This window comes from Cyrtonyx montezumae, unplaced genomic scaffold (genome assembly GCF_038088225.1).
Source record: "Cyrtonyx montezumae isolate F1298 unplaced genomic scaffold, pur_monq_1.0 scaffold_3, whole genome shotgun sequence".
Taxonomy (NCBI): Eukaryota; Metazoa; Chordata; class Aves; order Galliformes; family Odontophoridae; genus Cyrtonyx; species Cyrtonyx montezumae.
Window position 1 is genome coordinate 148,066,129 of NW_027072034.1, and position 27,166 is coordinate 148,093,294.

The 27,166-nt window shown below is 42.9% G+C and overlaps 1 protein-coding gene across 1 annotated transcript in view; it reads right to left on the reverse strand.

The window, feature by feature from the left end:
• Positions 1–333: 333 nt before the first annotated feature.
• Positions 334–27,166, reverse strand: part of CDHR3 (cadherin related family member 3) — a 53,694-nt gene continuing 26,861 nt past the window's right edge. The window contains exons 4-20 of the mRNA XM_065740932.1: positions 25,883–26,051; positions 23,694–23,779; positions 22,607–22,701; positions 22,411–22,515; positions 18,165–18,313; positions 16,895–17,084; positions 15,412–15,580; positions 13,450–13,549; positions 13,204–13,302; positions 11,976–12,202; positions 10,937–11,108; positions 9,074–9,318; positions 7,749–7,930; positions 6,498–6,511; positions 4,798–4,829; positions 4,049–4,097; positions 334–1,601 (exon numbers count right to left, since the gene is read on the reverse strand). Coding sequence (XP_065597004.1) covers positions 1,288–1,601; positions 4,049–4,097; positions 4,798–4,829; positions 6,498–6,511; positions 7,749–7,930; positions 9,074–9,318; positions 10,937–11,108; positions 11,976–12,202; positions 13,204–13,302; positions 13,450–13,549; positions 15,412–15,580; positions 16,895–17,084; positions 18,165–18,313; positions 22,411–22,515; positions 22,607–22,701; positions 23,694–23,779; positions 25,883–26,051 — 2,397 coding nt within the window. The 3' untranslated portion in view covers positions 334–1,287. The remainder of the gene's footprint in view (positions 1,602–4,048; positions 4,098–4,797; positions 4,830–6,497; positions 6,512–7,748; positions 7,931–9,073; positions 9,319–10,936; positions 11,109–11,975; positions 12,203–13,203; positions 13,303–13,449; positions 13,550–15,411; positions 15,581–16,894; positions 17,085–18,164; positions 18,314–22,410; positions 22,516–22,606; positions 22,702–23,693; positions 23,780–25,882; positions 26,052–27,166) is intronic.

Here is a 27,166-nt window from a genome sequence, read left to right on the forward strand (position 1 = left end):
TCCAGACCTTTGGTGTTAGTGAGGAAAGCTGTTCCTGAGCCAGATCACTCCTTTGGAGTGCAGCAAAGGGCTGCAGCACTGTGAGGAGTGTCTGTGTAACGCGTGGGATCCTCAGTAGCATTGCCCTGTGCCACCCCAGCCAGGTCCCCTCTCGTACAACATCAGTGTGTGTGGCAGGATCTTACTCTCCCCTTTGAACCTAGACCAAGTGTTTTCTGTTGCCACCAAGCTGAGATTAGTCCCTTGATGCCAAAAAAACCCACATTTTTCTCATCAGGAGAAAGAAGAATATAAGCCACCGAGAATCAAGCAATCATTTATAATTATTTTTCTTTCAATTAAAATAATATTCTGAAATCTTGCAGAGTTTGCTTGTTTTATATCAGGTTCCTAGACAGCTCTTAACATTACACATTCTCACACTTGGAAAAGATTATTTCACCACATGTGTTTACTGTAATTATTCTTTTAAGTGTGCTCCACTTGATTCTGTAAAACACTGTATGTGCCAGAGGAAATACCAAAGGTGAAGATACTGAATGCTGCTCATGGTACAAAAGAGAAATAAGCTGAAAATGTTGACATGAGGCCCTGAGTTGCCATGACAAGATGTGGGTTGACTCCACTCCAAAACTGCTTTCAAGCTATGTTCTTTTCTACGGCAAGACTAGATGAGAGGGAAGGATGAAATAAAATACTGAATGAAAATATTTCTAGCTGTTACTAGCAAACTTTTCAACTCTAATCTGCTTTTCATCCATTCTGCTTTTCAGACTCAGCAGGGACAGGAGAAGCAAGCCAACTTCACGCTCATTTCTCCATGCAGCTGCACTTTTGGCCCTGTTCACTGGGTCCATGTGCACATTGCCCTTCCTGAAAGCGATCCAGGGACATGGCAATGTTGGTCTAGGGGCATAGAGCTCTTCCAGAAGGAAGCTGCCAAGGGCTACAGCCCAGGGGGCAGCAGGTGCTTCTGACCATTATGGTGCTTTAGGTTCTTTTTCTCACTCTTTCACATCCTCCCTTTCTCAGTAAGCAACCTCTGCCACCTCCAGAGACTGTCTCTGCACATACAAAAGCAGGGGCTGCATTCTCCTGAATCACAGTCACTGCCCTGTCACTTTTCTTCCATTCTCTCCCAGTCTTACCTACGCATATCAATGTTAAGCCCAGCTTCATCCTGCTCTTGGGTCCACAGCAGAGGCCACCTGATGTTCTGCAGCTGAGAAAGGCAGAAAGCTTTAGGCCTGGTATAACCAAATGCAGCATTCATTCATGGAGAAGAGGTCAGTGTCTGTGCTGCTGGGCTGCTGAGGGTAACTCCCTGCCCTCAGGTTCCACTTTGTGCTTCGGTACCTCCATCCCATCCTGGCCTGGTGCTTTGGATGGCCTGGCTGAGGGCCTGGCATCTGCTCTTGGCTCTTTCCTCCTCTCTGAAGTCTCTTTTTTGCTTGGCACCTCTTCTCTGTCTGTCTCTTGGCCACCATTGCCTGTGGCACTTGATGTTAGCTGTGTGGCTGCAGTGGGCTGGAGGGGCTCATTGCTCTTCTTCCACCTCCGAGCCCCTGACTGGGTATTGAATTCGTACATTTTGCCAGTGACTTGCAAAGGAGAGAAGACAAGGAATTAAATCATGGCTACTTGAGCAGGTTAAGATGAGACAGATCTCCTCATGATGGGGCTAAAAAGGAAAATGTGAAACACCTGGAAACCAGATGAGTTTAGGAATGGAGCCAAGAGGGAAAGCTTCATTTCTTCAGGCAAATATAATCATCTGGGAGTCACAGAGTCATAGAATCATAAAGGTTGGAAAAGACCACTAACATCATCCAGCCCATCCCCCCCGTGCCCACTAGCCCATGTGCCACAGTGCCGCATCTCCACATTTCCTGAAAACCTCCACCACCTCCCTGGGCAACTGCCAGTCATGGTCACCAGCCAGACAAGACACTTCTGCATCCGAGCACCCTGCTCTAGCTGTAGCTGTCCCTGTTCATTGCAGGGGGCTGGACTAGATGGCCCTTGAGTGTCCCAACACAAATGATTCTATGGTTCTATGATTTTTTCAAGTGGAGTTGCCAATCAGTGTAGCAAAGCCTGCTAGGACCACAGCACGCTACAGATGTCTTCTGAGCTATGACATGTCATCTAGGGTGACCCAAGGTCCGGGGATCTGGGAGCTCCTTGAGTTCTAACTACATGCATCCCAATTCAGTTTGCACCACATGCTTCTCTCCAGGCTTGCCGTGAATATTGTCATTGATACAGTACATTAGTATGCATATTCATTTTGTGCTTCCCTCAGATATATAAAATATTGTTAAGTTTGGGTTGTATATCATGCATTGCAACCTTTCCCTGCTACAAAGATTTTTGGCCCTTTTTGGATTTTGTGAGCAGTTTCTACTTGGACAGCAAATGTAGGTCTCTGCTCTTCCAGTTCATTTACTGTTCAGAGATAGGTGGAAAAACTGCCATCCGTCCCACATGATTGTCTCACCCTGGTCTAATTTGCTGTCTCTTGCTAAACAGGTAGAGAATCAGGAGCTTTAGTGGCATTGCTTTTAATTAACTATTATTAATATGAGACAAACAAAGGACTATTGAGGCCTGCCAGGAAATAGTGGCTATGTGTTACTGCATGCTACAGTTTGTATCAGAATTGATGGTTTCTGACACATTACCACAAGTCAAGCAATTAAAGATGAAACTGGATCTCTTCACAAGGTGTTTTCTGAGTGCTTACAAGACAGACATGTTACAGCAGCCCAGATCAGGCAGCAGCTCCTGACTGGCCCTCCTAATCATATTCAACAGCTGATATGCTGGGAATTATTAAATCTTGTCTCTGAACTGCTAACACTTGATCCTCTAAGGCCTGGAATGAGCCATGGAGGGGAGAGGGGAGGAGCAGGGAGGCCACATTTCTCTGCCGGAACCACAAAGCCATGTTATATCCTAGTGCTTGTGTCAGGCATGACACAAGTGCTATTTCTCTGGGGGCTCAGATAGCCAAAAATATGGTGCAGTCAGCTTTGTGAGGAAGGGAAGCACCAGCTGCCCTGCCACAACACCGGCAAGCAGCAGGCTGGAGAACATTCATGTTTAGCATAGAACAAATCCGGCTACAAAGGGGACTTCAGAGCCCATCCCTGCAGCTCCTCTTTATAAATAGCAGGTGGGCTTGGAGCAGGCCCAAACCAGCCTCAAGCAGCCCTCTGGATGGCCTTAATCACACAGTAGGGCCCCATTTGTTCACCCAAGTCCCTGTGCCTAGTTTTTCCTATTAGCTCACAGCCTCAGAGAGCCTGGAGCCAGCTAATAAGAAACACAAGTACAGACACTTGGGTGGAAATTTGGCCAGATTAATCCTAGGCTCAGAACAAGCCTGCCTTTTTCTGAATAATTTGAGACCTATTGTTTTGGGCCTATTTTCAGATGTGTTTGTTGAAGGCCTGTTTTGACTAACTGTGCCCCATTTCACCAGCCGTCTTCCCCGTGATAGGGCAATCAGCCACCACAATTTATCCAAAAGCAAATGCTCTTCCTTGTCCTCCCCAACCAGTGATGCTCAAGACCCAGAGAAACAGCGATGCCCTGTTACTATCTGGAGGAGTTCTGTGCAGGAGCGAGCAGCTCATCCATGCAACCAGGGAGCAGTCTGGGATGCAGAACCCATACTATTGCAGCTACATCGACCTGTGGCCATTTCCCAGATAAGGAGAGGGTAAGACCATGAAACTGTGACAGCAGCAAGGGCAGGGGCCAGGAGCTGATTCCTCCTCTCCTCCCACATCCAGCACCAGACCCATATGTGTGGGTGAGCAGTGAATAAATAATCTGGCCATCGTATGTGGGTATATTTTTCCATTAGAAATGTTAGTAGTACACTCTCTTGCTTTTCACTATCTGTGGGATAGAGCTCTTGCTCTCTGTGGAAACAGCAAACTTGAAGTATAAAAAGCAAATGTCGAATTGTATTTAAGTCAATTCACCCAGTTTCTTTCCGGCCAAACATTCATATTAGCTGTTAATTGCTTTTTATTACCTGGGTCTCTGGCTTCTCCATCAAAAAGAGTGTTGAGTTTTATCATTTTCTGTGAAGAGAGACAAATTGTTAAATGAATCCTGTGAAATAGTTAGGCAAGGAAAGCAATGACTTGGAAATATCGACCTACATGGATGGAGGCAGATTTCTATGACCTGTATATCGCATTCCTATAGGCTAACTTTAATCAAAACTGGCAATAGAAGTCATTTGTGGTGAAGGGTACTGCTACTAGATGTTCAAAGGAGAATTAAAAAGGTCTGACATGCACAATACCTGCATGTGTGCAAACAAAAGAGGGTCACCTCCACCCGGGGGAAGGTTGGAAATTCCCTCTGCAAAGAACCTGAGCAGGGAGACTGCAACAGTGGGAGCACATTGCAGTCTTTATACCATTACAGCTATGGAAAAGGAAGGAGCCCCAGGATGATCTGTCTGGGAGCAAAAAAAAAAAAAATCACTATGTTATTTTTGACACAAAAAAGTACCAGAGAGGCTGCAGAATGTAGCATTTGGAAGCAAAGGGGCCATGATGTGCATGAGCACCACCACACTTGGGGTTGCTTCCAGATGCAGAGGTCAGCTGCAACACTACAGTGTTTTGCATTTAGGGACAGTCCTTTTTCCTCCCTTATCATCAAAATGTTCTCTTTGGAAAAGAGTCATTCTTCATATAAAGGTGGTCATATTCCATGATGGAGCTCAGAATAAAACTTCTTTTGTTTTGGTTTGGGGATAGCAGTACTCACCAAAGCCACTTCTTTCTTAGGTTTCTTCTTTTCTACAGGAAAGTAAATGCACATAGCAAAGAATCAGATTTTGGCTGTAGACACCAGATGCTGACTGTAGATATTAAAGATTATCCCCCCTAAACAGAGATTCTTAGTTTCTAACTTCTCGGCTTTCTCAAAAGAGCCTTATTTCTTTTCACAGGGTGATCCCTACCTAACACTATTTGAAAAGCAAACACCTTCACCGTGTTTTGGAGTGAGGATCGGCAGCTGCCAATGCCCAATCAAAACGCATGCATTGAGAAGTCTTATTCCTTCAATAATGAACAAATAACAGTGGTTTCTTAAATAAAATTTCCTTCCAAAGTAATATCAACAGATACAGAAATTCAAATGCGTTCATTATTAAACTTATTCACATCTTTGTTCCATGAATAATTCCTTTTATGTATGCCACTCTACACTATCACAACTGGAGGTTTCTTTGGGGTGAGATCTTCTCACTTGGTTCAGCCATCAGGGGTCGGTGTACCACATACTGCCCCTTCAAGGCATATTTTGAGGGTTCAGGTGTTGTAGGAGCTCGGACTGGCTGCCTACCAGCAAGCAAATCATCCTTTGGGGGATATTTGAACTACAAATTGGTGTTTTTTCCATGATTGTTTGTACCTGCAAAGCTCATGCATTCAAACATTTGGAGACAAACCAGAGAAGCACTGCAGATCCAGTCAATTCAAATTCAGATTGAAGAACGGTTTGGTTATGTGTGAATTCACCATGCCATTAATTCATCCAACGTGCAAACAAATGCAGTGGTGTTTCAGCAGCATGGCGTTGTGGATCATCCTCAAGTAGCTGCTGTGATTTTGTCTTACCAGTTTGTTTTATATCCATCCTTAGGAGAACTGCTTGCTGGCACCACTGGCTTCCGCAGCTGGGTGCGCAACACTCTGAGGCATTGAACTGATAGGAAGCCTATTCTGTATGGCCTTTGGGCCTCTCTGCCAGCACTTGGGAACCAGTTTTTTCAGAAAACACCAAGCAATGGTTTTTTTTTGGAATCTGGCCGACGCTGAAATGCTTCAAATTGGGCAACCAAGAGAACAGCTAGCTCTGATGGTCTGTGTTAGTCATGGTTTCTTCAAGCTGGGAGATACTATTGAGTTGAGGGAGTTATAAAAATAGAGTCTTAATGAGATGATACAAACCATGCTTGTTAGGGGAGAGCTAATGGGTCTAAAAGGAAGAAATGTGCTTAAAAGCACCTATTTTAAAAATGCTTATTTTTGTGTAACTCATACCCCTGCTATGCAGACTCCTGCAAAAGCACCAAATCTTGAAAATAAATTTTTGGCTGTATGTAGTGGTGTTGGGATGAAATGAAAGGGATCAGAGAACAGGGAATTAGAGTGGAGAGAGCTGAAGAAGGATAGAATTACTTTTTTAAGAGTTAACATGTTAAAAGTACAGTAATTCTTTACCATCCCTGCCAGAAAACCAGACTACTCTGAATTTGGTTTTCACCCAATAGTTAATAGACCTGAATACTGCAAGGACAACGACATCACTTAGTCTGGCATCCCATCATCAGCTAGGGTGTTTGATCTGAGTACTTTGGTACTGGAGCAAATGCATTTGTTTAAAAATGGGTTTACAAATTTTAGACAGAATAGTAAACTTGGTGTTGTTGAGAGGTATTAAAATAAAGAAGTACACACCTGGGGCATTCATCCTGCAACAAAAGAAGGAGTAAGAGACATAGTTAACAAATGTCATACATTTCCCTGTATAAAAAGTATCATGCTTCACTCCCTTCCAGTTGGCAAGAAGGATGTGTTTCCTTCTCTTCTGGGATGTGCTTGATTGGTTTGGTTTACATTTTTCACTGAATGCCTGCTCAATTTAACACCGTTCCCAAACAGGAAAACAGCCCTGAGCGTTGCTCTGATAGTGAAAAGATACACTCTTATTGATGATAGAAGTATGGATTTATATAATCTGGAAAAAAATGTATATTCAGACATTCTCATCTTGTTCCATCCTCCGAGGAAAGACATTTTATTTGATCTGCTGTGCTCAGATAATACTTTTTAAATACGTGAAAGATTGTAAAGGAATTTGAAAATGTAAAAGTTGCTTTGTAATGGGTAAGCCTGCCTCCCAATGAATCACTAGCTCTATTAATAAATAATAACAATGGCCAGGCTATATGCTCCTGGACTCATTTGTCATTTTTATCACATGTTGCTAAACTCCTTGCACATATCACTTGAATTATAATCACCATCATATATTACCTCTTCACATTTGCTGTAATTTCCAAATGTACCTCGAGTCCTGAGAATGCTTACATAAATCCTTTTCAAACCCCATGAAAGAACTCTTATCTCTGTGTTGTGACAATGCTGGTTTGCAGGCACCTTGGCTCCCAGCACTGAGCAATCTCTTGCCACTCAGAACCAGAGCTGTTCCCAGTGGCATTTGCCAAGAGAGAGCATCCAGAGGTACTGCAGAGCTCCATGGGTCAGAGCTTTGCAACCGGCCAGGGGAGCACTGCAGGAAATCTGCTTTGCCAAAACAGAGAATTTGGCGTTAGTGCCCGTGTTTGAAACAGCCTCTGGGCAACATGGCTGAGCAGGAGGAACACAAGTGGTACCTGCCTTCTGAGACCACATAGTCCAACTGTCCACCTACCACCAATATCTCCCACTGACCGTGTCCCTGAGTGCCATACCCACTGTATTTCTTGGTTATCTCCAGGGGCAGCGACTCCACCACCTCCCTGGGCAGCGTGTGCCAGTGCCTCACCACTATTTCTGAGAATAAATTGTTCCTCATATCCAACCTGAACATCCCCTTATGCAACTTGAGGCCATTCCCTCTCATCCTATTGTCTTATGTTGCTGCAAGCCAGCGACTGCAGCAGAGGGCATATGGCTACAAAACACTCAACAAGGATTGCCACTCACAGAGGTGTGCCATCGGCTCGGGGTGCAGGCGGACAGCGGGCGCAGAGCCACCTGGCCAGGAGGACCCCCAGGTGCCCCAGCAGCCCCAGGAGCAGAAGGCTGCCCAGCGTGGTGACAAATGGCACGTACCACGCCGAGTCCGAGTAGATGTTCTCCCTCTTCATCACCACTGTAAAGCCGGGCTATTAAAACAAGATAAGAAACCTGAGTGCTGCATTCCTGTACAGCACCATCCTTTTGGCTGAACTTCTGCACTCAGACACCTGGCCCAAGGTGCCCCAGGGCTCTGCTCATGATAGGCAGAAACAGATAGCATCTGCTGGAGATGGTGATTCATCCCACATACCTCTCTGTGAAGACTGAGATGGGCCACGAGCTCCAGGGGCAACCACAGGCAGTGAAACAGAGCCCACCCACCTTGCTGCTTCCAGATTGTGTTTCAATGTCTTGTATTAAAATAGGCATGTCATGGTAGGGCTGGAAAGCCTCAGATTGTCTGAGAAGCTGCAAGTGCTCTGTTGGAGGGTTTGGAAGTTCAGAGAATACTGCCATTAACAAGATAATGGTTTCTTGTTACCTAAGGCAAAACTGGAATTAGGTCATCTTCGTTGCAGTGATGATTCGTCCCCCCCTTTGTAAAAGGAGCTGAACTCTGACAAGTTGGGTTATTGTACAAAAATAAGTAAAACTCCTTATTTTTTCTTTCCCTGTGAGTTGCTCCAGAAGGGAAAATCACATTTCCTGAGCAGCTGCGATCTCCCACAACCTCCATGCGCCAGGAGACACAGCTCTGAACTGGCATATCTCTTGCTGCTAGCAGCTCATTCACTGAGGTCCTGCCATGAGACTGTCCCTATACAGAAAATGGTGGCAAGATGGCATGGCAAGGGATGAAAGCAGTGATCAGCACAAGGATGGGGACAGACTAGTCTCTGCTCCTCCGGTTGCACTGCCACAGCAGGCAGGAGGAAAGCAAGCATTGCTCATATTCTGTACTGGCTTGGTGGAAATCAGCTATGAAGCAAAACCAGTGAGCCAGAGCTTCCCTGGGATGAATGTGCCAAGGAGCTGGTTGTATCATGGGGATACTGGTCCAGGGGTAAGGCCAAAATACCAGCCATGGATTGTCTTGGGGCCCAGGAGCTCAGGAAGCATCCAACCCAACTGTCTGTCCTTCCCTAACTGAAACCTGCTGAGGATGTGCTCTACTGCTTCAGTTCCTGGCTGGAAGCTTGAACTTTTACCTGAGGGTAAATTCAGGGGTGGAAAAGTGTCCCTTGTAAATGATAAGGATTTCTTGTTATTATTGTTTTCGATGAACTTACTGTCGTGGTAGTGAAAGTTGTTGGGTTTGGGATAACTCTGATGCTTAAGGTCACTGTTCCAGTTTTAACTAGGCGTGTAGCTTTGTTCTTGGCAGGTAGTAAATTGTCATCTGTTATATAGACACGTAGCCTGTAAACCCATTTTGTATCAAGCCCACTCTCATAGTCAAAGGGAGATGCAAGAATCAGCCGAGTTGTGTTGGAGCCAGACGTTGGTGAAAAGGTAAAATGATTGTTCACATTGCCTGCAAGTCACAGTAACAAACAAACAAACAAACAAAGAAATTGTTAAGAAATAAGAAAAGTGAAGGAAAATCCCACATTAAAATAAATGCATGAAGCAAGCAAAAAGATTTGTTTCTATTGACAATCTTTTATTGATCATTTAATGCCTGTGTAGTGGTTTGGTTCCTTGATCTTCTTGATATCATATAAATAAATCATAATAAAATAATTAAAATTTTGAATAAGACTCTCTACGAGGATACAGCTGAGACAAAGCTGTAAAAACTCCTCATTGCCTTCAAGCATATAAGAGGAGACTCTCAACTCACTGGAATGACTTTTTCTTGCAGCCTGGAGTGTGCCCAGAAGCAGTAGCACCCAGCCTGGGTGAGGACCCTAGGATGTTGCAGTTCTGCTGCGGAAGCTGCCATGAAATGGCCCTCTGGCCAAATGAGCACAACCAGCACCTCCAGAGGTCCCTCCAAGTCCCTTTCCATCTCTTGTTTCTCTGCCCACAGCACACCACATGACCATTGAATGGGTCCCCTTAATGACAGCTGATGACTCAGAGGGGCTAATATTCACCAAGGCTTCACCCTCCCTGTGAGCTGCTGCAGGAGGCAGAGAAGGGAGTTTGGTGTGTCCGGCCTCCCATCTCTTAATCCTCTGTTTAGGTTACTGGAGATCTGCTGTTTACCTGTGCAGACTTTAGAATGACCAGAGACAGAAGAAATCAAAGCCATAGAAAGACACCAGAAATACATTGGTTCTGCTTATTTTGCCTTGTAGAGCTCAAGAGTTGAGGTAACTTTGAAGGCCACATCTACTGCACAACATATAATGGGGCTCTCTAGCTCAAAGATCAACTGCACAGCACAGATCACATCTGTATAACCAAACCTCAAAGCCTGTGCTCTAGAGGGCCCCTAGACACTACACCCAGCAAGGTCCTGGGCTCTTCAGCAATGTCCAGGTTTTGTCTGAGAATGTACTGCTTGGCACAGACCAAACTACAATTAATTTTTCAGCAATGTGAGTCAATAACCTCAGCTACAAAACCAGTAACAGCAAAAGAATTCACCCAAGATAGTGTATTCTCTTTTTTTGTGAAGGTGAATATCAATCCATACTCTTCTTCAAACCGATGCAATTGATTAATAGGTTCAAACATTCTTTCTTATAACAGGTTTTAACGCATGCAGCACGTAACTAGATCATGCAGATTTATTCAGTTATTTTGAACTATGTGCCATTATCTAAGTGAAAGTTACACAGGGTGACAAAAGTCACTATCATTTCTCAAGATTTATTCAACTGTAATTGCAAGTGAAGTTTGACCGTGAAGATCTTTCCAGCTCATTCTACTGAAGTCCTTGTCAATAATGCAGTTAACTGTGGATTAATTAATTTGGTAGGCAATCCAAATACGTAAGGGCATCATTCTAGATTGTAGCACTCATAGCCAACTTATAGACACATCTCTTTTCAAAAGCAGCATAATAATGACGTGTGAAATTTGAGAATCACAATTAAGAAGAAGCACAAAATTATGCTAGAGTTTTATTTACAAATCAAATTGAACCATCAGTATTTAAGCATTTTCGTGCTGTTTTCAGTACACAAACTGTGATACAGTACCTTCTTTAATGTAGTAACGGAAAGACCTGGGATCAGAGTCACGATCTTGACACTGAATCCTGAAGCCATTGACATTGGTCCCAACTGCCAAACTGACTGGGATTTGAAATGAATAGAAATTGGGTGAACAAACTGGTTCTTCATCATTTTCTTCCAAAACATTGACAGTTACCTGAAAGGAAAGAATAATAAAAGCTGAAGGTCTTCCATTGTATTGGGTTAGAATTTTATTAACTTCAGAAACTATTTGGCTTTGCTAATTTTGCTCTTTAAATCAACAGCATTTGAAGAGCACAGAATCTCTCTTCCAAACTAGATTCTACCAGAAAACATAGGTGTTAATCTGACCTTTACTTCTTCTTGTGACCAGCACTCTTTTGGGAACAGGTTCCTTAACTTGAATCATGTTTCAAAACCACTGGGATTTCACTCTGATGTATCTGACTAGTTGAATTACCTGAGCTGTGTTATAGTACAAATGAGAAATATTCCCAGGTATTCATTAATCTTCCTTTCAAGTGTCTCAAATTGCTTCACAATTCTTAGTTAGGCTTCTTAGTACAATTTAATAATAATTCAGAGCAAGATCCATGGAAGAGATGAAGATTCCTTGTAGACTGACCATTCCAGTGAAAGAGAAATGCTTCTGCATGTCTGGAAGCACACTTGTTACACCAGATCTACTTAATGTCAGCTGGTGTTATCTGATTGAGGGAAACAGCTTACCACTCTTAAATCTCTGTCCTCTCACATTTATTGGTTTTAATATATAATAGATAGATAAACCTGTCATGATTACAAGTTCCTGATGCTAAGTTTTCCTTAATGATTGCCTTGAAATATTGTAGGTGATAAAGAGATTAAGTACTTCCTTCCTAGTGTATCCATGGGTGGTGTTTGTCTGGAATAGAACCCATCCGCCTCCCATGAGATGTGAAAAAATAAAACATAAGGTCATGACAGAGGATGCTCAAAGCATTCTTGTCTAGGAGAGAGAAAAGAGTAGATAAAGGATGAGAAGTAGAGTGGGTTTACTCACAGATGCTGTCGCAGTCTTCTCTTGGTCTGAGGCTTGCACTGTGAAAAAGTGTTTCTGAGTTGTTTCATAGTCTAGTCTAGCTAAAATCTTCACATCTCCATTAAGTGGGCTGATCCAGAATGCATTTGTGTAATCCTTGGTCCCTCCTCCAGCTACAATGGAATAAGTGATGACACTGGGCGGCCAGTCTGCATCTCTGGCAGTCACTTTTCCAATACTGGATCCAACTAAGAAGAAGAAAATTCGTATTTCATTAACATTATAAACTTAGAGGAAAAGGAATTACAGAGTACTCGCTCCTGCTGAAGCTTAATAAAACTGTAACTACATGTTCGCTTTAGAATTTTTCACCCCAAAGGAGTAAAACGAAGGTGTGAGAAACTAGTTTACCATGCTGGGCATGGGTCTCAATATATGTGTCTGCTAACAATGAATACGACAATGCAAGGAATCAGTAGAGAACCACAGCATAAGTTCTTTGGTGGCGAGGGCCACCTCAGAGCCCAGCACCAGCACACACTAATTACCTCCAGTGTCCAAGCACTGGCTTGAGCTGGAGGAAAACCCTGAGACAAAATCACCACTCTTCTGTCTGGGGAGTTTGAAACAGCACTTATGGAGCTGAGCACAGACAAATCCTGCTCCTGGATTATTGTTTCAGGCCACATTTGCAGTAATTGCCTCTGGGCTGTGGCAGGAATGGGAAAAAGCTTGGCTCCAGCCTGGGGAGCTGCACTGCTTGTTGGAGCACACACTTCCCACCCAAGCACCCCTATCCCTCTCCGCCTTTCAGGTGAGCTGGGTCTAAAGGGACAGTGGGGTGACACTTCAACACCATGCCTGGGCCTAGGGAGTCCTCTCTCATCTGTACCATGGTCTACAGTGGTTTCTTTGCACTCACAATCCTTCCAAAATGCTAATTTAGCAAGAGCAGAAAGAGTCTAAAACAGGAAATCTGAGTTCAGTTCCCAGCTCCGTCACAGATTTTTTGTGCAATTGCTGAATTTGTCTGTGTCTCAATTTCTATCTGTACAACTGTCATTGTCATCTTCAGCTGTTCTTGCCAGTTTTGTCTATTTAGGGGTAGTAGGCAATTTTACAGGACCCCAGCTGAACAGGGACTTTGAGCCATTCTCCTCATTCAAATAAATGAAAATGCATTTGGAGCAAAAGTGTATTTGTCAGCATGACAACACTGCTTCAACCGTGTAGGTGCTACTTACTGTACCTTTAGTAATTTCTGGTACATTAAATTCATATGACAGACTACTGAAGACTGGAAAAAATTCATTCACTGGTTTTATCCTGATAAAAATGTAAATGGTATCTGGAAATATAACACAAGATTAAATCATAGTTAAGTATGGCTGTGAAATTTTCTCATGCATATATTCAAAATACATATGGCGTTCCTCTCTCCATGCTGTTACAGCACAGGAAAATATTTTTTTTAATTTGTAAAAAGGATACTTGCTTGAGTAGTTAGGAGAGGCAATATCTTGTACCGTGACAGTCAAAGAATAAACTTCAATTCCTGGATTAGATGGGTTTTCTAAATCAATACTTTCAGTCATCTAAATTAAAAAGAAGCACAATTGTATTTATACTCTCTTACATAAAGTCACAATACACATGATGGCAATCGGTTTTCTGTAGATGTCTCCCTCTTGAATACACAGAACAGTCTCATAGGAGTGATATAGGCTATAAATCAATTACAGGATTGAATTTCAGGCTTTTCCTTCATGTTCACAGTCTGGGATCTCTTGGCAATTAAAAACTCTTTCCTTCTGCCTATCTTCCCCTTAAGTGCAGGAACTTGTATCATTTGAGCAAAAGGTCTTTGCCTTTTACTTGATTAATTAAAAGCACGTGTAATGAGCTGGCTATTTACTGTGCTCTTTGTTGGCTCAACAAGAGCCTCTGATTGCTAAATAGCAATAGCTGCTTCTGAAGCTCAGGCCTGCAGACCTGTATTAAAGGTATCAGGTTCAGCCACAACTGTTTATCCAGGAACCAAGTAGCTACTAAACAGTGGCTCATATGGAGCTTTAAATCCTAATCTCCTGAACTCTGTCTCTCTGCAAGAGCCTCATAAACTCTGGGGCAGTGGGATTAAAGTACAGAAATCCACTGCCTTTTTGTCTATAGGAAAACTCCTGGAGGGACAGGCCACTTCAGATAGCCCATTGCATTGTACAAGCATGGGGATCAAAGGGCTGACAACAATCGTATCCTGTGCAGCATTGAAAATGCCTTCTGTGTTGGTAAATGAGGCAGCTAAGGATGGTGGTCACATACATACTTCCAATCAAAAGCTGGCCTTAGTCATACAAAGTCATGTTACTGCTCCTATTGCATCTTTGTCTTTTAGGCAGATGATTTTAGGCAGCCTGTGCAATCATTACACTTCATGGGGTTTCTTTTTTTCTATATTTGTCTGTGGTTCTTTTTAAAGCAACAAAGCAACCATTACTGCACATGTCCAGCAGCTGGCAGGGATTCTGGCAAATGCAAATTTTACAGTAGCTATTAGCATAAAGAAGTCATATTTTGACACGTAAAATCACACAAAGTACAAATCCTACTACACTTCTGTGAGTATTTACCACATTTCCATATTGCAGTCCTTCATACTGAAGAGAAGGATCTTCCATGATCTATCATGAATAAATCACAAAATCCCAGAATAGTAGGGATTGGAAGGGACCTCCAGAGATCATGGAGTCCAACCCCCTGCCAGAGCAGCTCCCTAGCCCAGGTTGCACAGGTAGGCGTCCAGGCGGCTCTGGAACGTCTCCAGAGAAGGAGACTCCACCACCTCTCTGTGCAGCTGTGCCACTGCTCCGTCACTGCACTGGGAAGGAGTTCCCACACACATTTGTGCAGAACTTCCTATGCTTCAGTTTGTGGCCATTTCCCCTCATCCTATCACCACACACTGCTGAGAACAGTCCAGCCTCATCCCTTTGCTTCCTGCTCCTTAGATATTTATAGACATGGATCAGATCCCCTCTGGGTCTTCTTTTCTCAAGGCTGAACAGACCCAGGTCTCTCAGCCTCTCCTCATAAGGGAGTCCACGTCCTTTATCATCTTTGTAGGTATGAGATGGCATCGGATTTCTTTGTGTAACCATGTCAAAATTGGTGCTTCACATGCCCTAAAAAACTACTTTTTTTCAATCATATCTAGCACTTTGATTTAAAACAGCTCTCTGTTCTCTGAAGTCTGAAGGATCAATAGAAACTGTCCTATTAAAAGGTCTGTAACTTACATCTAATCTTAACAGTCATTCTCACCAACTCACTCTGTTGCAACATGAATTACAGTAATTCTTTTTCTTGTACAGTCAAAAACTCCAAAGTAAGAAATGACCTTTGTGAAAAGATGCTTTCTACAGTGATACCATCTGACATAAAGCCACAAATGACTGACCACGAGTCTTCCAGACTCAGTAGACTCCAGAGCGAAGTTGTTGCTTCCAAAACCAGATAATCCAGTGAAACTAAACAGATTGTTTGGTGGATCAACATCAATATCTTTACAGCAGTTTCTGAGATCAAGAAGAACTATCCCAGTAGTACTATTTTCATTTATCTCTTTCCTGTTAAAAAGAAATATGTTTCCCATCAGAGCTCCTTATATTTCTTCTCTTGAACTTTTCTTATATTCCATGCCAAAACATTGACTTCCATTTATTTTCTAAGTGAAATCCTAGATCTAAATAGACAACAGCTGATGAAGCGATCTAGAATCTGAACCATATGCTGTGGTGGATAACAGCCCTATGAAACGGGCAGGATTTAAACAGTTAGTCAGACTCAAAACCAAGAACTTGGAAATCCACTGAACTACAGAAGGCGCCATGAGATTTTAATGCTCAAGATCAGTTCAATTCCTAATTAGTATTTTAAAACACCTTTACAACACTCATTTCTTCATTATGTTATAATGCTTTCCTGATGAGAAATTCGTTCTTTTCTCCTTAACTAGAACTTGGACCATTCTGCTGCTTCATGAAGCTAGTGTTTCTGGCCTTGCTGTTGACAGCGATGGTCTCCATGATGCACATGGTAGAATTGGTAATTGAGTCTGTCAATTTTATCTTAATCAAGAAAATGAAATAAAAGAAATAAAGAACTAACTGAAATGACATTAAGTCCTGATGTTCCCTTGTACAATCCTTATATATAGTCTCTCATTTCCTCCCCTGAAGACTTTTGCCTCATTCAGAGGAAAGTTTGAGCTCAAATGAACACAGAGACTGTTGTGTTGTCATCATGGACACTGTAGCCAAGCAGTGCTCTGAATAATTGGATTTTCTTCCTGCTAGTTCATAAAACTGTATGATTTAAATGCAAGACATTTATCTTAGGAAGTGAGCAAACCATTTAAAGAGATACCCACTAACCAGGAATCTCTCACTGCAGAGGCCTTGGCTTGAGATGCTGGATCTTTATTTGCAGAACAGTCCATCTAAGAGTAGTAGCAGTTCTTTGAGAACTGCCCTATGCGGTGCTGTGCCCCCGAAACAGTACAGCACAGGCATATCCAGCACTTTAGATGGACAATTTTGACCTCAGTCTTTCTGTAAAACTGAAATAATGTCATCTCCTCATCAACAAACTTAAACCAGCTGATCATCATTCTTTAAGGTTGGAAAACACCTTTAAGGTCATCTAGTCCAGCCACCATCCCCACCATGCCTACTAACCATGTCTCTCAGTGCCACATCTCCATGGTTCTTGAAAAGCTCACAAAGGTCTCAGAGTTCAGAGCCACAGCAAAGTCCATGGTTACTATGGACAGACATATATGACAAGAGGCTCTGAGGTCTGAGGACACTAACTGATGTGCCCTAAACTGGGTGCTGGGCTGTGGCAACAAGACAGCGCTAAGGCAATATGAGAAGCAATACCTGAAGGTGGAGGGATTGCATTCTGGTGGGTTGTCATTGATATCTTCAATGATGACTGTGATCTCCATTTCACTGGAGTGCCCTCCATGAGGACTGTCCTCCACCCGGACTATCACGGAGATATTGGGGTGGAGCTGCAGGGGAAGGACATCACGGTCGATTCTCCCGGTCACCTGCAGCACTCCACTTGCTGGGGGAAAACAGCCAGCAGTTAGATGCTTACCCTTAGGGGAGGTAGAAAACACTCATGGTGTACATATGGGAGGTTAGGAGAGCTCAGGAGACAGGTAGCAAGCTGAAGTCTTCTGTTCTCCAGAAATTACGGCTGGTTTAATTACTTTTTAAAAAGATACAAAACGGCTTTGATAGCTCTCTGTAAGCCTCTCCCCACTGCTCAAAAATACACCAGTGGCAGCCTCAACAGAGGGTTTGGAAAGCACTTAGGTTTCATTACATTCTCAAAGAAATGATGCAAGTCAGAGCTGAGTGCACTCATCAAGCAGCAAGCACAATGAGCAGCTCATGCTGTCCTTGCTCTAGTAAGATGGCTTCACTTTCTGCTGTTGTCCTTCAAGGACCCTTCAGTATCTCTAAATCTACTTGTATCAAAAGATCTGCACATAGCTTGTGTCAAGTGCTCTGATCAGCCATTCAGTTAATTACTTTTTCAATTCTGTTAGCCTCTATCCAAAAAAGAGAAGATTGTTCTGGCAGAGCACAATACTGCAGTCACTGAATGCCAACCTAAAGAGCAAAATCCTCAGGTCAGATATGGGTGCATTCCAGAGATCTTGGGGACACAGAACCAGTACATAGGAGATGACTCTTTTGAATGGTCTCACTTGAATAGGGGCATGAATAGAGCCATGAAGCTGAGCAGCAATTTTTGTGCATCACAGTGCTAGAAGAGATTTCATGTAGGAAGGAGCAAGCTGTGGTCTAACTACTTGCAGCCATCACAAAGAGCCTTGGAAAAGTCACTACAACCGTTAGAGAAGAAGGCAGCTGATTTAACTTCCACCCAAGGGACCATTAATCTGCAGCCATAAAACAATACTTGTCAATAAGTCACCTTTGGTCTACTTTCTTCAAGAAGTCTTACTTAATTTTATTCAGCTGATGAAAGAACTTGGCCCTAAAGATGTCCTGAGCATTTCTTTTTTAGAGGGACTGACACCAAAGAAAGTCAATACTCAGGCAAAAACATCTTCTCCTGTGTGGCTACTCTCTTTTTTGCGAGAGTTAGAAGGCAAGTTTTCGTTTGTCTTACATGGATTTATGGAGAAATACATATCAGAAGACTGGATGCTGTAGAAAAGTCTGCTAGGAGAGTCTTCATCATCAGGATCTTTAGCTGTTATATTGGCAACAACAGTTCCCAGGCTTTGTTCCTCTGGAATCCTGTAGATCCTTTGTTTTCTACGAGAGAAAGCAAAGTTCAGCAAAAGGCATGTCTGTGTTTGCAGGGACAGTTGAGCACAGATTTAGCTGAGCAGCCAATTGTAGAGGTAAAACACTTGGCCATGCTGGGCTCGGAGTTGTCAGAGTCAGTATCCCAGTCATTGGTTCTGCCACCTCAATTGCAGCAGCAGCTGAGCTCCAGTGTGTGCATAAAGCATGACAGAGTTGCAAAAATAAGTGTCCTTCCCTTTCCCTGCAACTTTTTCATAGTGAAAGCAATTTGACTTTCACAGAATTGTGGAAGCTGAAGATGGATGGGGCTGTTCAGTCAAGCAGTCTGTCTCCCTGTAGAACCGCCAACCTGTCATTTCCCGTAAATTCCATTATTTTGACAGAGAAAAACAAAAATAGAAGCAGTATCACAATTAATTGTATTTTGGAGTGAGTGCTGGAGGCATCTGGGGCGCAAAAGCATTGCTAAAAAGCTTGGACTGCTCCTCAAGTAGAGGCAAGAAAGAGTAATTCCTGTGGGTGCCCTGCGGATGTCCCCATGATATTGCTCCAAATTCCCAATGTTTGTCTGATTCATTTTACATACAAACAGTGGGTCTTTACTGATGCTGTTTGGCATGCTAGCGCTCCCAGATTTCCCATGAAGTGAGTGTTATGGCTCAGATACGGTTTGGCAGGCAATTATGTAGGATTGTTTATAATGGTTGCAATTGCATATTCACATGGGCGCTAAAGTAGGCAGTTATGGTACCTGGCCCATGTGCTAAAACAGGCATGAGCAAGCACACAGAAACCGTGCAAAGACTGAAAGGTGATCTGTTCTTCTGGATGCATGTACACACAAAACAACTACTCATAAAAGTCGAAGGGAGTTGAAGATACTCAACGGTTCAAACAAGCATTAGGAGTATGTTTCAAGACAAAACCTTTTTTGTACATTTTAAATTTTCTGTGCCACCACCAATTGACAAGTGCATAGTTCCATTTTTAGGAAAACATTATCCCTGTGCCCCAGAGAGAAACCACAGCTCTGACCTCTCTCCACTGCTCCACCTTCATAGCACTGCCAGCCTTACATGGGCCATTGCCTTGTCCCCACAAGACAGATCTCTCAGGAAGGAGTGGGCCATTCTCAAGCACATCCCTGTTACACCAAAGGCTCATACAGCTGGGCAGGAGCTGTGGCCACCTCCTACACATTCATGTCTGGGTTGTGTCCTGCTGCCAATCAACCCTCCACTTGCCAGTCATGTTTTACAGCACAGTTCAAGCAGACCTTTTAGACACTGTAATATAATTGCGGAGGAAGCACATTTGTTTTCTTGTCGTCTTTGTTTTCTTGACTCCACAAGTTTTCCACCGATTTTAGCAGCCAGAATTTCAAAAGGGTGAATGCTGATGCAGTGTTGTGAACACAAAAAACAGATGTGCCTGCATATACTATGGGAACAATTAGAAAGACCCTTTGAAACTCTGCTCTTGACAGCTTTGATCAGAAGAAAATAAAAAAAATTTGCTAACTTGTCAAGTTTCCCCAACTCCCATCCCAGCACTAATTATTGTAGTGTCAGAAAATACATAGCCCCAGCATGCAGCTCCCATTTTAGCAGAGTGAGGGCATGCATGTGCATAGTGAGGACAGCTCATGAAGAGTAATTTAATCTCAAGCTCTTTACAAACTGAGCTTCTATTTTTGGTCTGTAGCGTCAATCTAAAAGGGAAAAGATTCAAACAAATACCATGCCTTATTTGTGTCATACTGTGAGTCTTAGACATTCGTGTTATGGATACTTCACTCACTGTCTTGAACAAGCAGATAAATATTTAAGAGCTCCTTCGCCATTACAGACACAAGGATAAATAAACAGAAATGGCAACATTTGGATGAAATAATCTGTCTCGAACACAGTGTTGGCACTGGGAAGTAGATTCCTGCTGCTTGTACAGCTCTGTGGATAGAACCATTAACCTTTTTGGCTACTTCATACATGAAGTTCAAGTATTAAATAAGTAGCAACAAAAATAACCAAATTTGTTTCTATTATTTCATTCTTCCATTTCTCCAGGTTCTTTACCACTCCACCAGTAAGGTCGAGATCCTTGACTTCAGCCTACATAGCATCCAGACCAGTGCCCAGAGACCTTTTGGTGTGGTCCAGGTGCTATATGGACTTAGAATCATTAAGATTGGAAAAGGCCTCTAAGATCATCTAGTCCAAATGTCCAACTACTACCAATACTACCCACTAAACCATGTCCTTGAGCACCACATTTACACATTTCTTGAACACCTTCTCCATCTAGTCCTGTTCCAATTCCTCACCACTTTTTCTGAGAATAAATGTTTCGTAATGGCCAACCTGAACATTCTTTGTCTCAACTTGAAGCCATTCCCTCTAGTCCTATCCTATCACTGTTACCTGAAAGAATAAGCTAACCTCCACCTCACCACTACCTCCTTTCAGGAAGTTCTAGAGTGTGATAAGGTTCTCCAGATTGAACCATCCCCATTCCCACAGCTGCTCCCCATCAGACCTGTGCTCCAGACCCTTCACAGCTTTGTTGCCCTTCTCTGGATACACTCCAGAGCCTCAGTGCCTTTCTTGTAGTGAGGGGCCTAAAACTGAACACAGTGCTCAATCTACAGCCTCATCAGTGCTGAGTACAAAGGCCCAACCACCTTCCTGTCCTGCTGACTACACAGTTTCTGAAACAAGCCAGGTTGCCATTGGCCTTCTTGTCCACCTTGTCACAGTGCTGGCTCATGTTCAGTTGAGAGTCCATCAATACTCCCAGATCATTCTCCATGCAGATTTTCAGCCACTGCCTCAACGAAGACAGTAGTAATGCATGAGGTTGTTGTGACCAAAGTGCAGGATCCGGTGCTTGGTCTTGTTATAGCTCATACCATTGATCTCAGCCCAATTATTCTGCCTGCCCAGATCTCTCTGTAGGGCCTTCCTACCCCCAGGTAGATTGATACTTCCTCTCAGCTTGGTGTCATCTGAAAACTTACTGAGGGTGCTCTCAATCCCCTCATCCAAATAATCAGTAAAGATATTGAAAAGGACAGGCCCCTGTACTGACCCCTGGGGAACACCACTTGTGACTAGTTACCAGCTGGATATAACTCCATTCACCATCACTCTCTGGGCCCAGACTGCAGTCAGTTCTTTACTCAGAGAAGAGTGTACGTGTCCAGGCCATGGGCTGCCAGCTCTTTGCATAGGTGGCAGGAGAGATCTCACCATAAATACTCCCAGCAGAGATCTTCTACATCCTCAGGATCAGAAGACACAAAGAGAACATCTGGAATCCAATCAATGTCTCACACAAAATGACAGATATAAATCAACTGCAGAACCAGACCAACTCTATAAGAATTGTGCTGGTCAGCTTCCTGATTCCAAACCAACCACCCATTGTGCTTTCCACCACAAAATAGCCCTCTAGTAGAACATGGGTATTCTTTCCCATTTTGCAAATTTTCAACAATATTCTCTGTTTCAACTAAAGCTCCATTCATTTTCAAAAGCTATTTCTGACTTCTGTGTTATGACACCACAACAATTTCCTGCTTACAACAGAGTCAGGGATGGCAGTATTTCAGAGGACTAAGGACATTACAAGTGAAAGTATCTGGGAAGAAGAGGAAAAGACAGATCAAAAATGAGACCTTTTTATGTCTAGACATTTCTGCATGAATAAACATCATTACAGTGAAACACATATCTGAATGAAGAGTAAAGCCTGTATGATCATATTCACATGGGCTAAAACTCGGGCCTTTGTCTGAACTTGCCCAAAGGTCTTTGCATAGCTTTAACCTCTACTTGCTAACAAGTACAACAAGCCTGTTTGGCTGCCCTTAGCAGAAGAGCAGAACCTAGAAAACTTAAAACTAATAGAAGTATAAATAATAAAAAAGGGAAATGAAAGCAAATCTCCTCAGTAAAAGAGCAGGAGTCACAACAAAATGAGAACACAGTTCTCAGTAGTACTGTGTTACTTGTTTGCTCTCTGTGACACCCTGCCATTGGTGCTGAGGCAGTAAAACTGGGAAAACATCTGTATTTTTAGTATAATGGAAGTGTTTCACTCACATGGTAAAGTAAGGTCTTTCATCATCGATGTTAATTATGTTTATATTCACCGTTTTAGTAGAGTTTAGTCCTTCTGGATCGGTCACTGTTATGTTTAAAAAATAGCTGTTAAATAAGAAAACAAATCAAGAATCACTCTTTGGCTACATAGCAAAGCACTACCCCCTGCAAGCACATGGATAAGATAAATTCTCACCAGTGTGGATCCTTCTCATAATCTATTTTTTTTTTTGAAAAAATGTCTCCGTTTTCCAAGACCTGGAATGGCACTGATTCAGGGAGTGGTGAATACTGAAATGAAGAGGACAATGAGTTGGTTTCAGAATCATTTTGTTTGAGCATCCCTCCACTCTTGCACTGTTTTGTAGAAAGGCCAAGGCACAGTGTGCTGTCTGACCCAGAACCACGTGGTGAAGAGCACAGACACACAGACACATTCCCCACTTAGAGACCATAAGTTCATAAGTTCATAGGTTCATAGGTTCATAAGGTTGGAAAGGACCTATAAGATCATCTAGTCCAACCATCCTCCTATCACTATCTCTACTCAACTACTAAATTAAATCCTTTAGCACCTCATCTAAACGCTTCTTGAACAGCGCTAGGGATGGTGCCTCAACCACCTCCCTAGGCAGGCCATTCCAGTGCCTGACCACTCTTTCAGAAAAGAAATGCTTCCTCAGGTCTAATCTAAATCAGCGCCTGAATGTGTCCTTTTATAAAACAAAAGCCAACATGGCAGAGCTGCAAAACAATTCTTAGCTAAGTGCTTCACTTTTTTCCTTTTTGCAGACAAAGTTGTCACTTCCCGAGGATTTTTGCTGATATCAAGAGTATTTTCCTGTATGCTAATCCATTTGCTTAACTGAGGATCATAGTGTGCTCTGGGATTGCCATGAAAACGAGATTCCATTGCATTATAAGCAGTTTCCTTACTGTCTCATATGAAAGGATTTACATTGTGACATAGAAGATTAAAAACTTCACATACTTTCAGTTACTCTCATCTGCTAAAAATGTTCTGAAGCCTTTTTTTTTTTTTTTTGAATACACAATTCCTGCTATATCTCTGATTAACTGCATCAAATTCTGCCTTCAACGCCCCTTAATTTTGGAGTGCTGAGAACTCAAAATACAATTGTGTCCTAACAATGAGGCTGGGTTTCTTCAATTTATTATTGACAATGCTTCAACCTTTTCCAGTGATGAAGTGTGTTGTTGGAAGAGGCAATTAGCACTTCAGATGCAGTGGTTGATATAATTTCTATATTTTTCCAGCTTACTTTGAGTACACCATTTTCAGGATCAGTTGCACTGACTCTGTAGATGAGTCCAGGAGGCACTCCTTCCAAGACATAGATCCTTACAGCTGCACAGATAGAAGTGGACACAGTGTTAATTGCACAAGAATGAAGGGCACACCAACAAGAAGACTGACACTCTGAAGCTGTCTGGGTGTGTTACTGCCTGATGTGCGCTCTCACTTCACCAACGTCCTTCCAAAATTCTCACAGGAATGAGCACAAATGCTCAAAAGATTAAAAGGAGAAATGTGTATCTGCGGACAGACACCCCTCACTGGTAGCTGAGAAAGACTGATCTGTAAATAAGGTCTTCCCTGAGCTGCTTGATGGGTATGGAGCACAATTGCATTTTGTAGATACATGTCTGTTTCAAACATGCAGATGGAGAGAACATGATCTGTTCTCCATTCCCATCCCCTTCACACCCACCCCTGCCCCCTGCCAGGAGAGCTCAAAGCCATTCCTCTTCATTTCTGCTTTTCCTTTACATCTGTGGGGTGAATAAATGGTAGATGGCCTGTGCATAATTTCTTCCCTTACTCTGAACAGGGAATACTCCTTCACAACTGAGCTGCCCCACACTCAGCCACTGGCAGCAGGCTCAGGCACAGTGAGGAGTGGAACAGCAACTCCTTAGATCCCATTATTTGCTTTCTGCCCTTTGTGTCTGCTGAACCTGGCGTTTCTGGGCTATTAATTGCTGCTGTGACCCCTGCTGACTGCTGCTTCTCATCAGGACGGTGGGAACCCTAGCACAGCGTAATGAGTTGTTCCCAGAGGACAACAATACGAATATAAGGTTTAATGAGAGGGAGATGCTTTTTAATAACCAACGAATGCGCAATTAGTGTCTAATTGTGGCTGGTACTGTTAACTACAGCCATGCAGTTAGACAGATCAGACATCTGTGCTCACCAATTTATGGCAGCTCTAGCTGAGAGTTAAGCTGATGCATTTATTTGTAACAAGCTCCCACGTAGTATGTTTCATGCTGTGCCAATCCTCTGAAGTGTCACGTTTAATTATTATTAGATTCCATCAGCACCCATGATACACAAGATACCCTCAACACCGAGAAGATGGCACAAGTTCTTCCCTCGGGGAAGCTAATTTGCTTTACAAACTAAACATTGTATGGATGGCATTGGAGAAGCGGTGAGTTGTGGCTGTGCTGAGCCCAACCCTACAGACAGCCCAGCAGCACTGCACAGCCAGATGCAGGCCATTAGCACTACTGTTCCAGATCTGGGGGTTTGTAAGCCACTCCCAAACACCTATCATGAGCATATGGGTGTGATATTCTCATACTAAGGGGAAAAAAAAGAATATAAGGAAAAAGTTCTATACAAGAAGGGTGGTGAGGCACTGGAGCAGGTTGTCCAGAGAGGTGGTGGATGCCCTGTCCCTGGAGGCATTCAGGGTCAGGCTGCACAGGGCTCTGAGAATGTGATCTAGCTGAAGGTGTCCCTGTGCATTGCAGGGCAGTTGGAGTAGATGACCTTAAGGGGTCTCTTCCAACTCAAATGATTTTATGATTCTATGATTGAATGTTCTTGTCTAAGTGCTATTATGGGATCAGACACCCAGCCTTGTTGTTAATGCTGTTGCAGAATTTTAGTTTTTGCATATTTGTGACCTGAGAGCAAACCTGGTTTCCTGTGTGTGCAAATTCTTGCACGGCCACAATATGCACTTCTTTAACTTTATCTTCCCTCTCCAAATCAGGCCAGTTTCAACAAACTATTGCAGTACAGATCTATACTGTGTTGGCTGAACCCCTGTCAAACTTTGGGCTCTCAATTCATATCTCTAGGGCACTTCATCTCACAAAAAAGAAAAAACACCAACAAATATCAAAAAGATAAAACATACAAGTATAAATAAAGGAACATATAAAAATAACACTGCTTTCTTCTTTTCATTCTTCAAATGCATTTAAATGTCTTAATCGGTTTTAATCAAATCTTCAAGAAAACCGAAAAGGCATTTCTGGAAAGGAAGCATACCAAATATTTGTGAAAATTAAACTTTGATAGAAACTGCATCAAGTTCCACCCTTGTTTTCCTATAGGAAAATATTTGGACCACTTTAACTGTATGCTGTTACATTCTGTGTCTGATGCCATCTTTTTGAGTGCTGCTCTTTTCACATGCCACAACTATCTTACTTTGAATTGCCATATTTCCCTGAAATACAGGACGTTCATTCTTATCTGCTACTTGGACAGTCAGTGTGTTGAGGTCAGTTCTCCCAGCAGTATCTTCAACAAAAATCTGTAAATCAAAGCTCTTTGGCATAGTTTCATAGTCTAGAATAGGGTTTCCAGTGGTGACAACCTGAAAATAAAAAATATTATTAGCACATCGTGCAAGAGATGTAAGTTACAGTCTATAGGAGTGAACACAAGTAAAGGAACACTGGTCATCAACAAGCAGTGAGCATTTTAGGTCACCTTCTACTTACTGACATGGCTCTTGCCTGTGGCAGAAATGTGAGGGGGGAAAAAAGAACAGACCAAAAAGTTGTGGCCTCGTGGAGCAATGCGAGCACCTCTTGTGTGAGGGACAGTCTGGGAAGGAGAAAGCTCAGCAGGAGCTGTCCTGCCTGGAAGGAAGGCAGTGTGTTGCCTTCATGGCCGCAAGCACATCTCCTTCGCAGGAAGGAGCATGCAGCAGGAGCCTGTACAGCCCAGCAGGAGCAAGGCCATTCCCTTTGTAAGCAGGACTGACAGAAGACTTGGAGAAAACCACAGGAAGGAATGAGCTGCAAGAGCACACTGCATGAGAGTGAAACCAGAACTGCTTGGGGAACTGAACTAATTAGACATTAACACGGGTCTTATGTTTTGTAAGCCTGGCAATGCAAAAGTTTGATTTGTTGAGAATTTTTTGAAAGGCCTCCAGCCCTGCACATCACACCTTAATACAGAAGGCAGTCATCGAGTGGGTTGGGTTGGAAGGAAACTTAAAGCCTATGAGTCCCTTTCTTGTGCTGGGAGACCCAGGCCTGGATGTAGGCCTGGATCAGAGCAAGACCAGGATGCTGAAAGTTGTATGCTATGATCCTCACGGTGGAGCCTAATGAAGAAACAAGAACTTTCTTTTCTTGGTACAAAAAAGGAAAAGGTGGCTGCTAATTTTGTGCAGCTAAAGAAATCTGAAGCTTGGACTCTGGTCATAAGAGTGTTGTGTGTTGGGGCTCACAATATGCGTGAAGAGGGCAAGTTATGTCGGGTTATTCTCAGTACTGCAATAGAGTAGAGTCCAGAGAGAGTGTAGGAGGGGAACTATGAAAGAAATCCTTGATTTTAGCTGATATGTCATGATCAGAGCACAAATGCAGTTTTGTAAGCAAAACTAGGAGACAGAATTCAAAACAGATTAAATTAATGAAAACGGAGAAAAGTGAGCAGGGTCATGAATTTCTTTTGCCTACTGTGTGAAATTGTTAT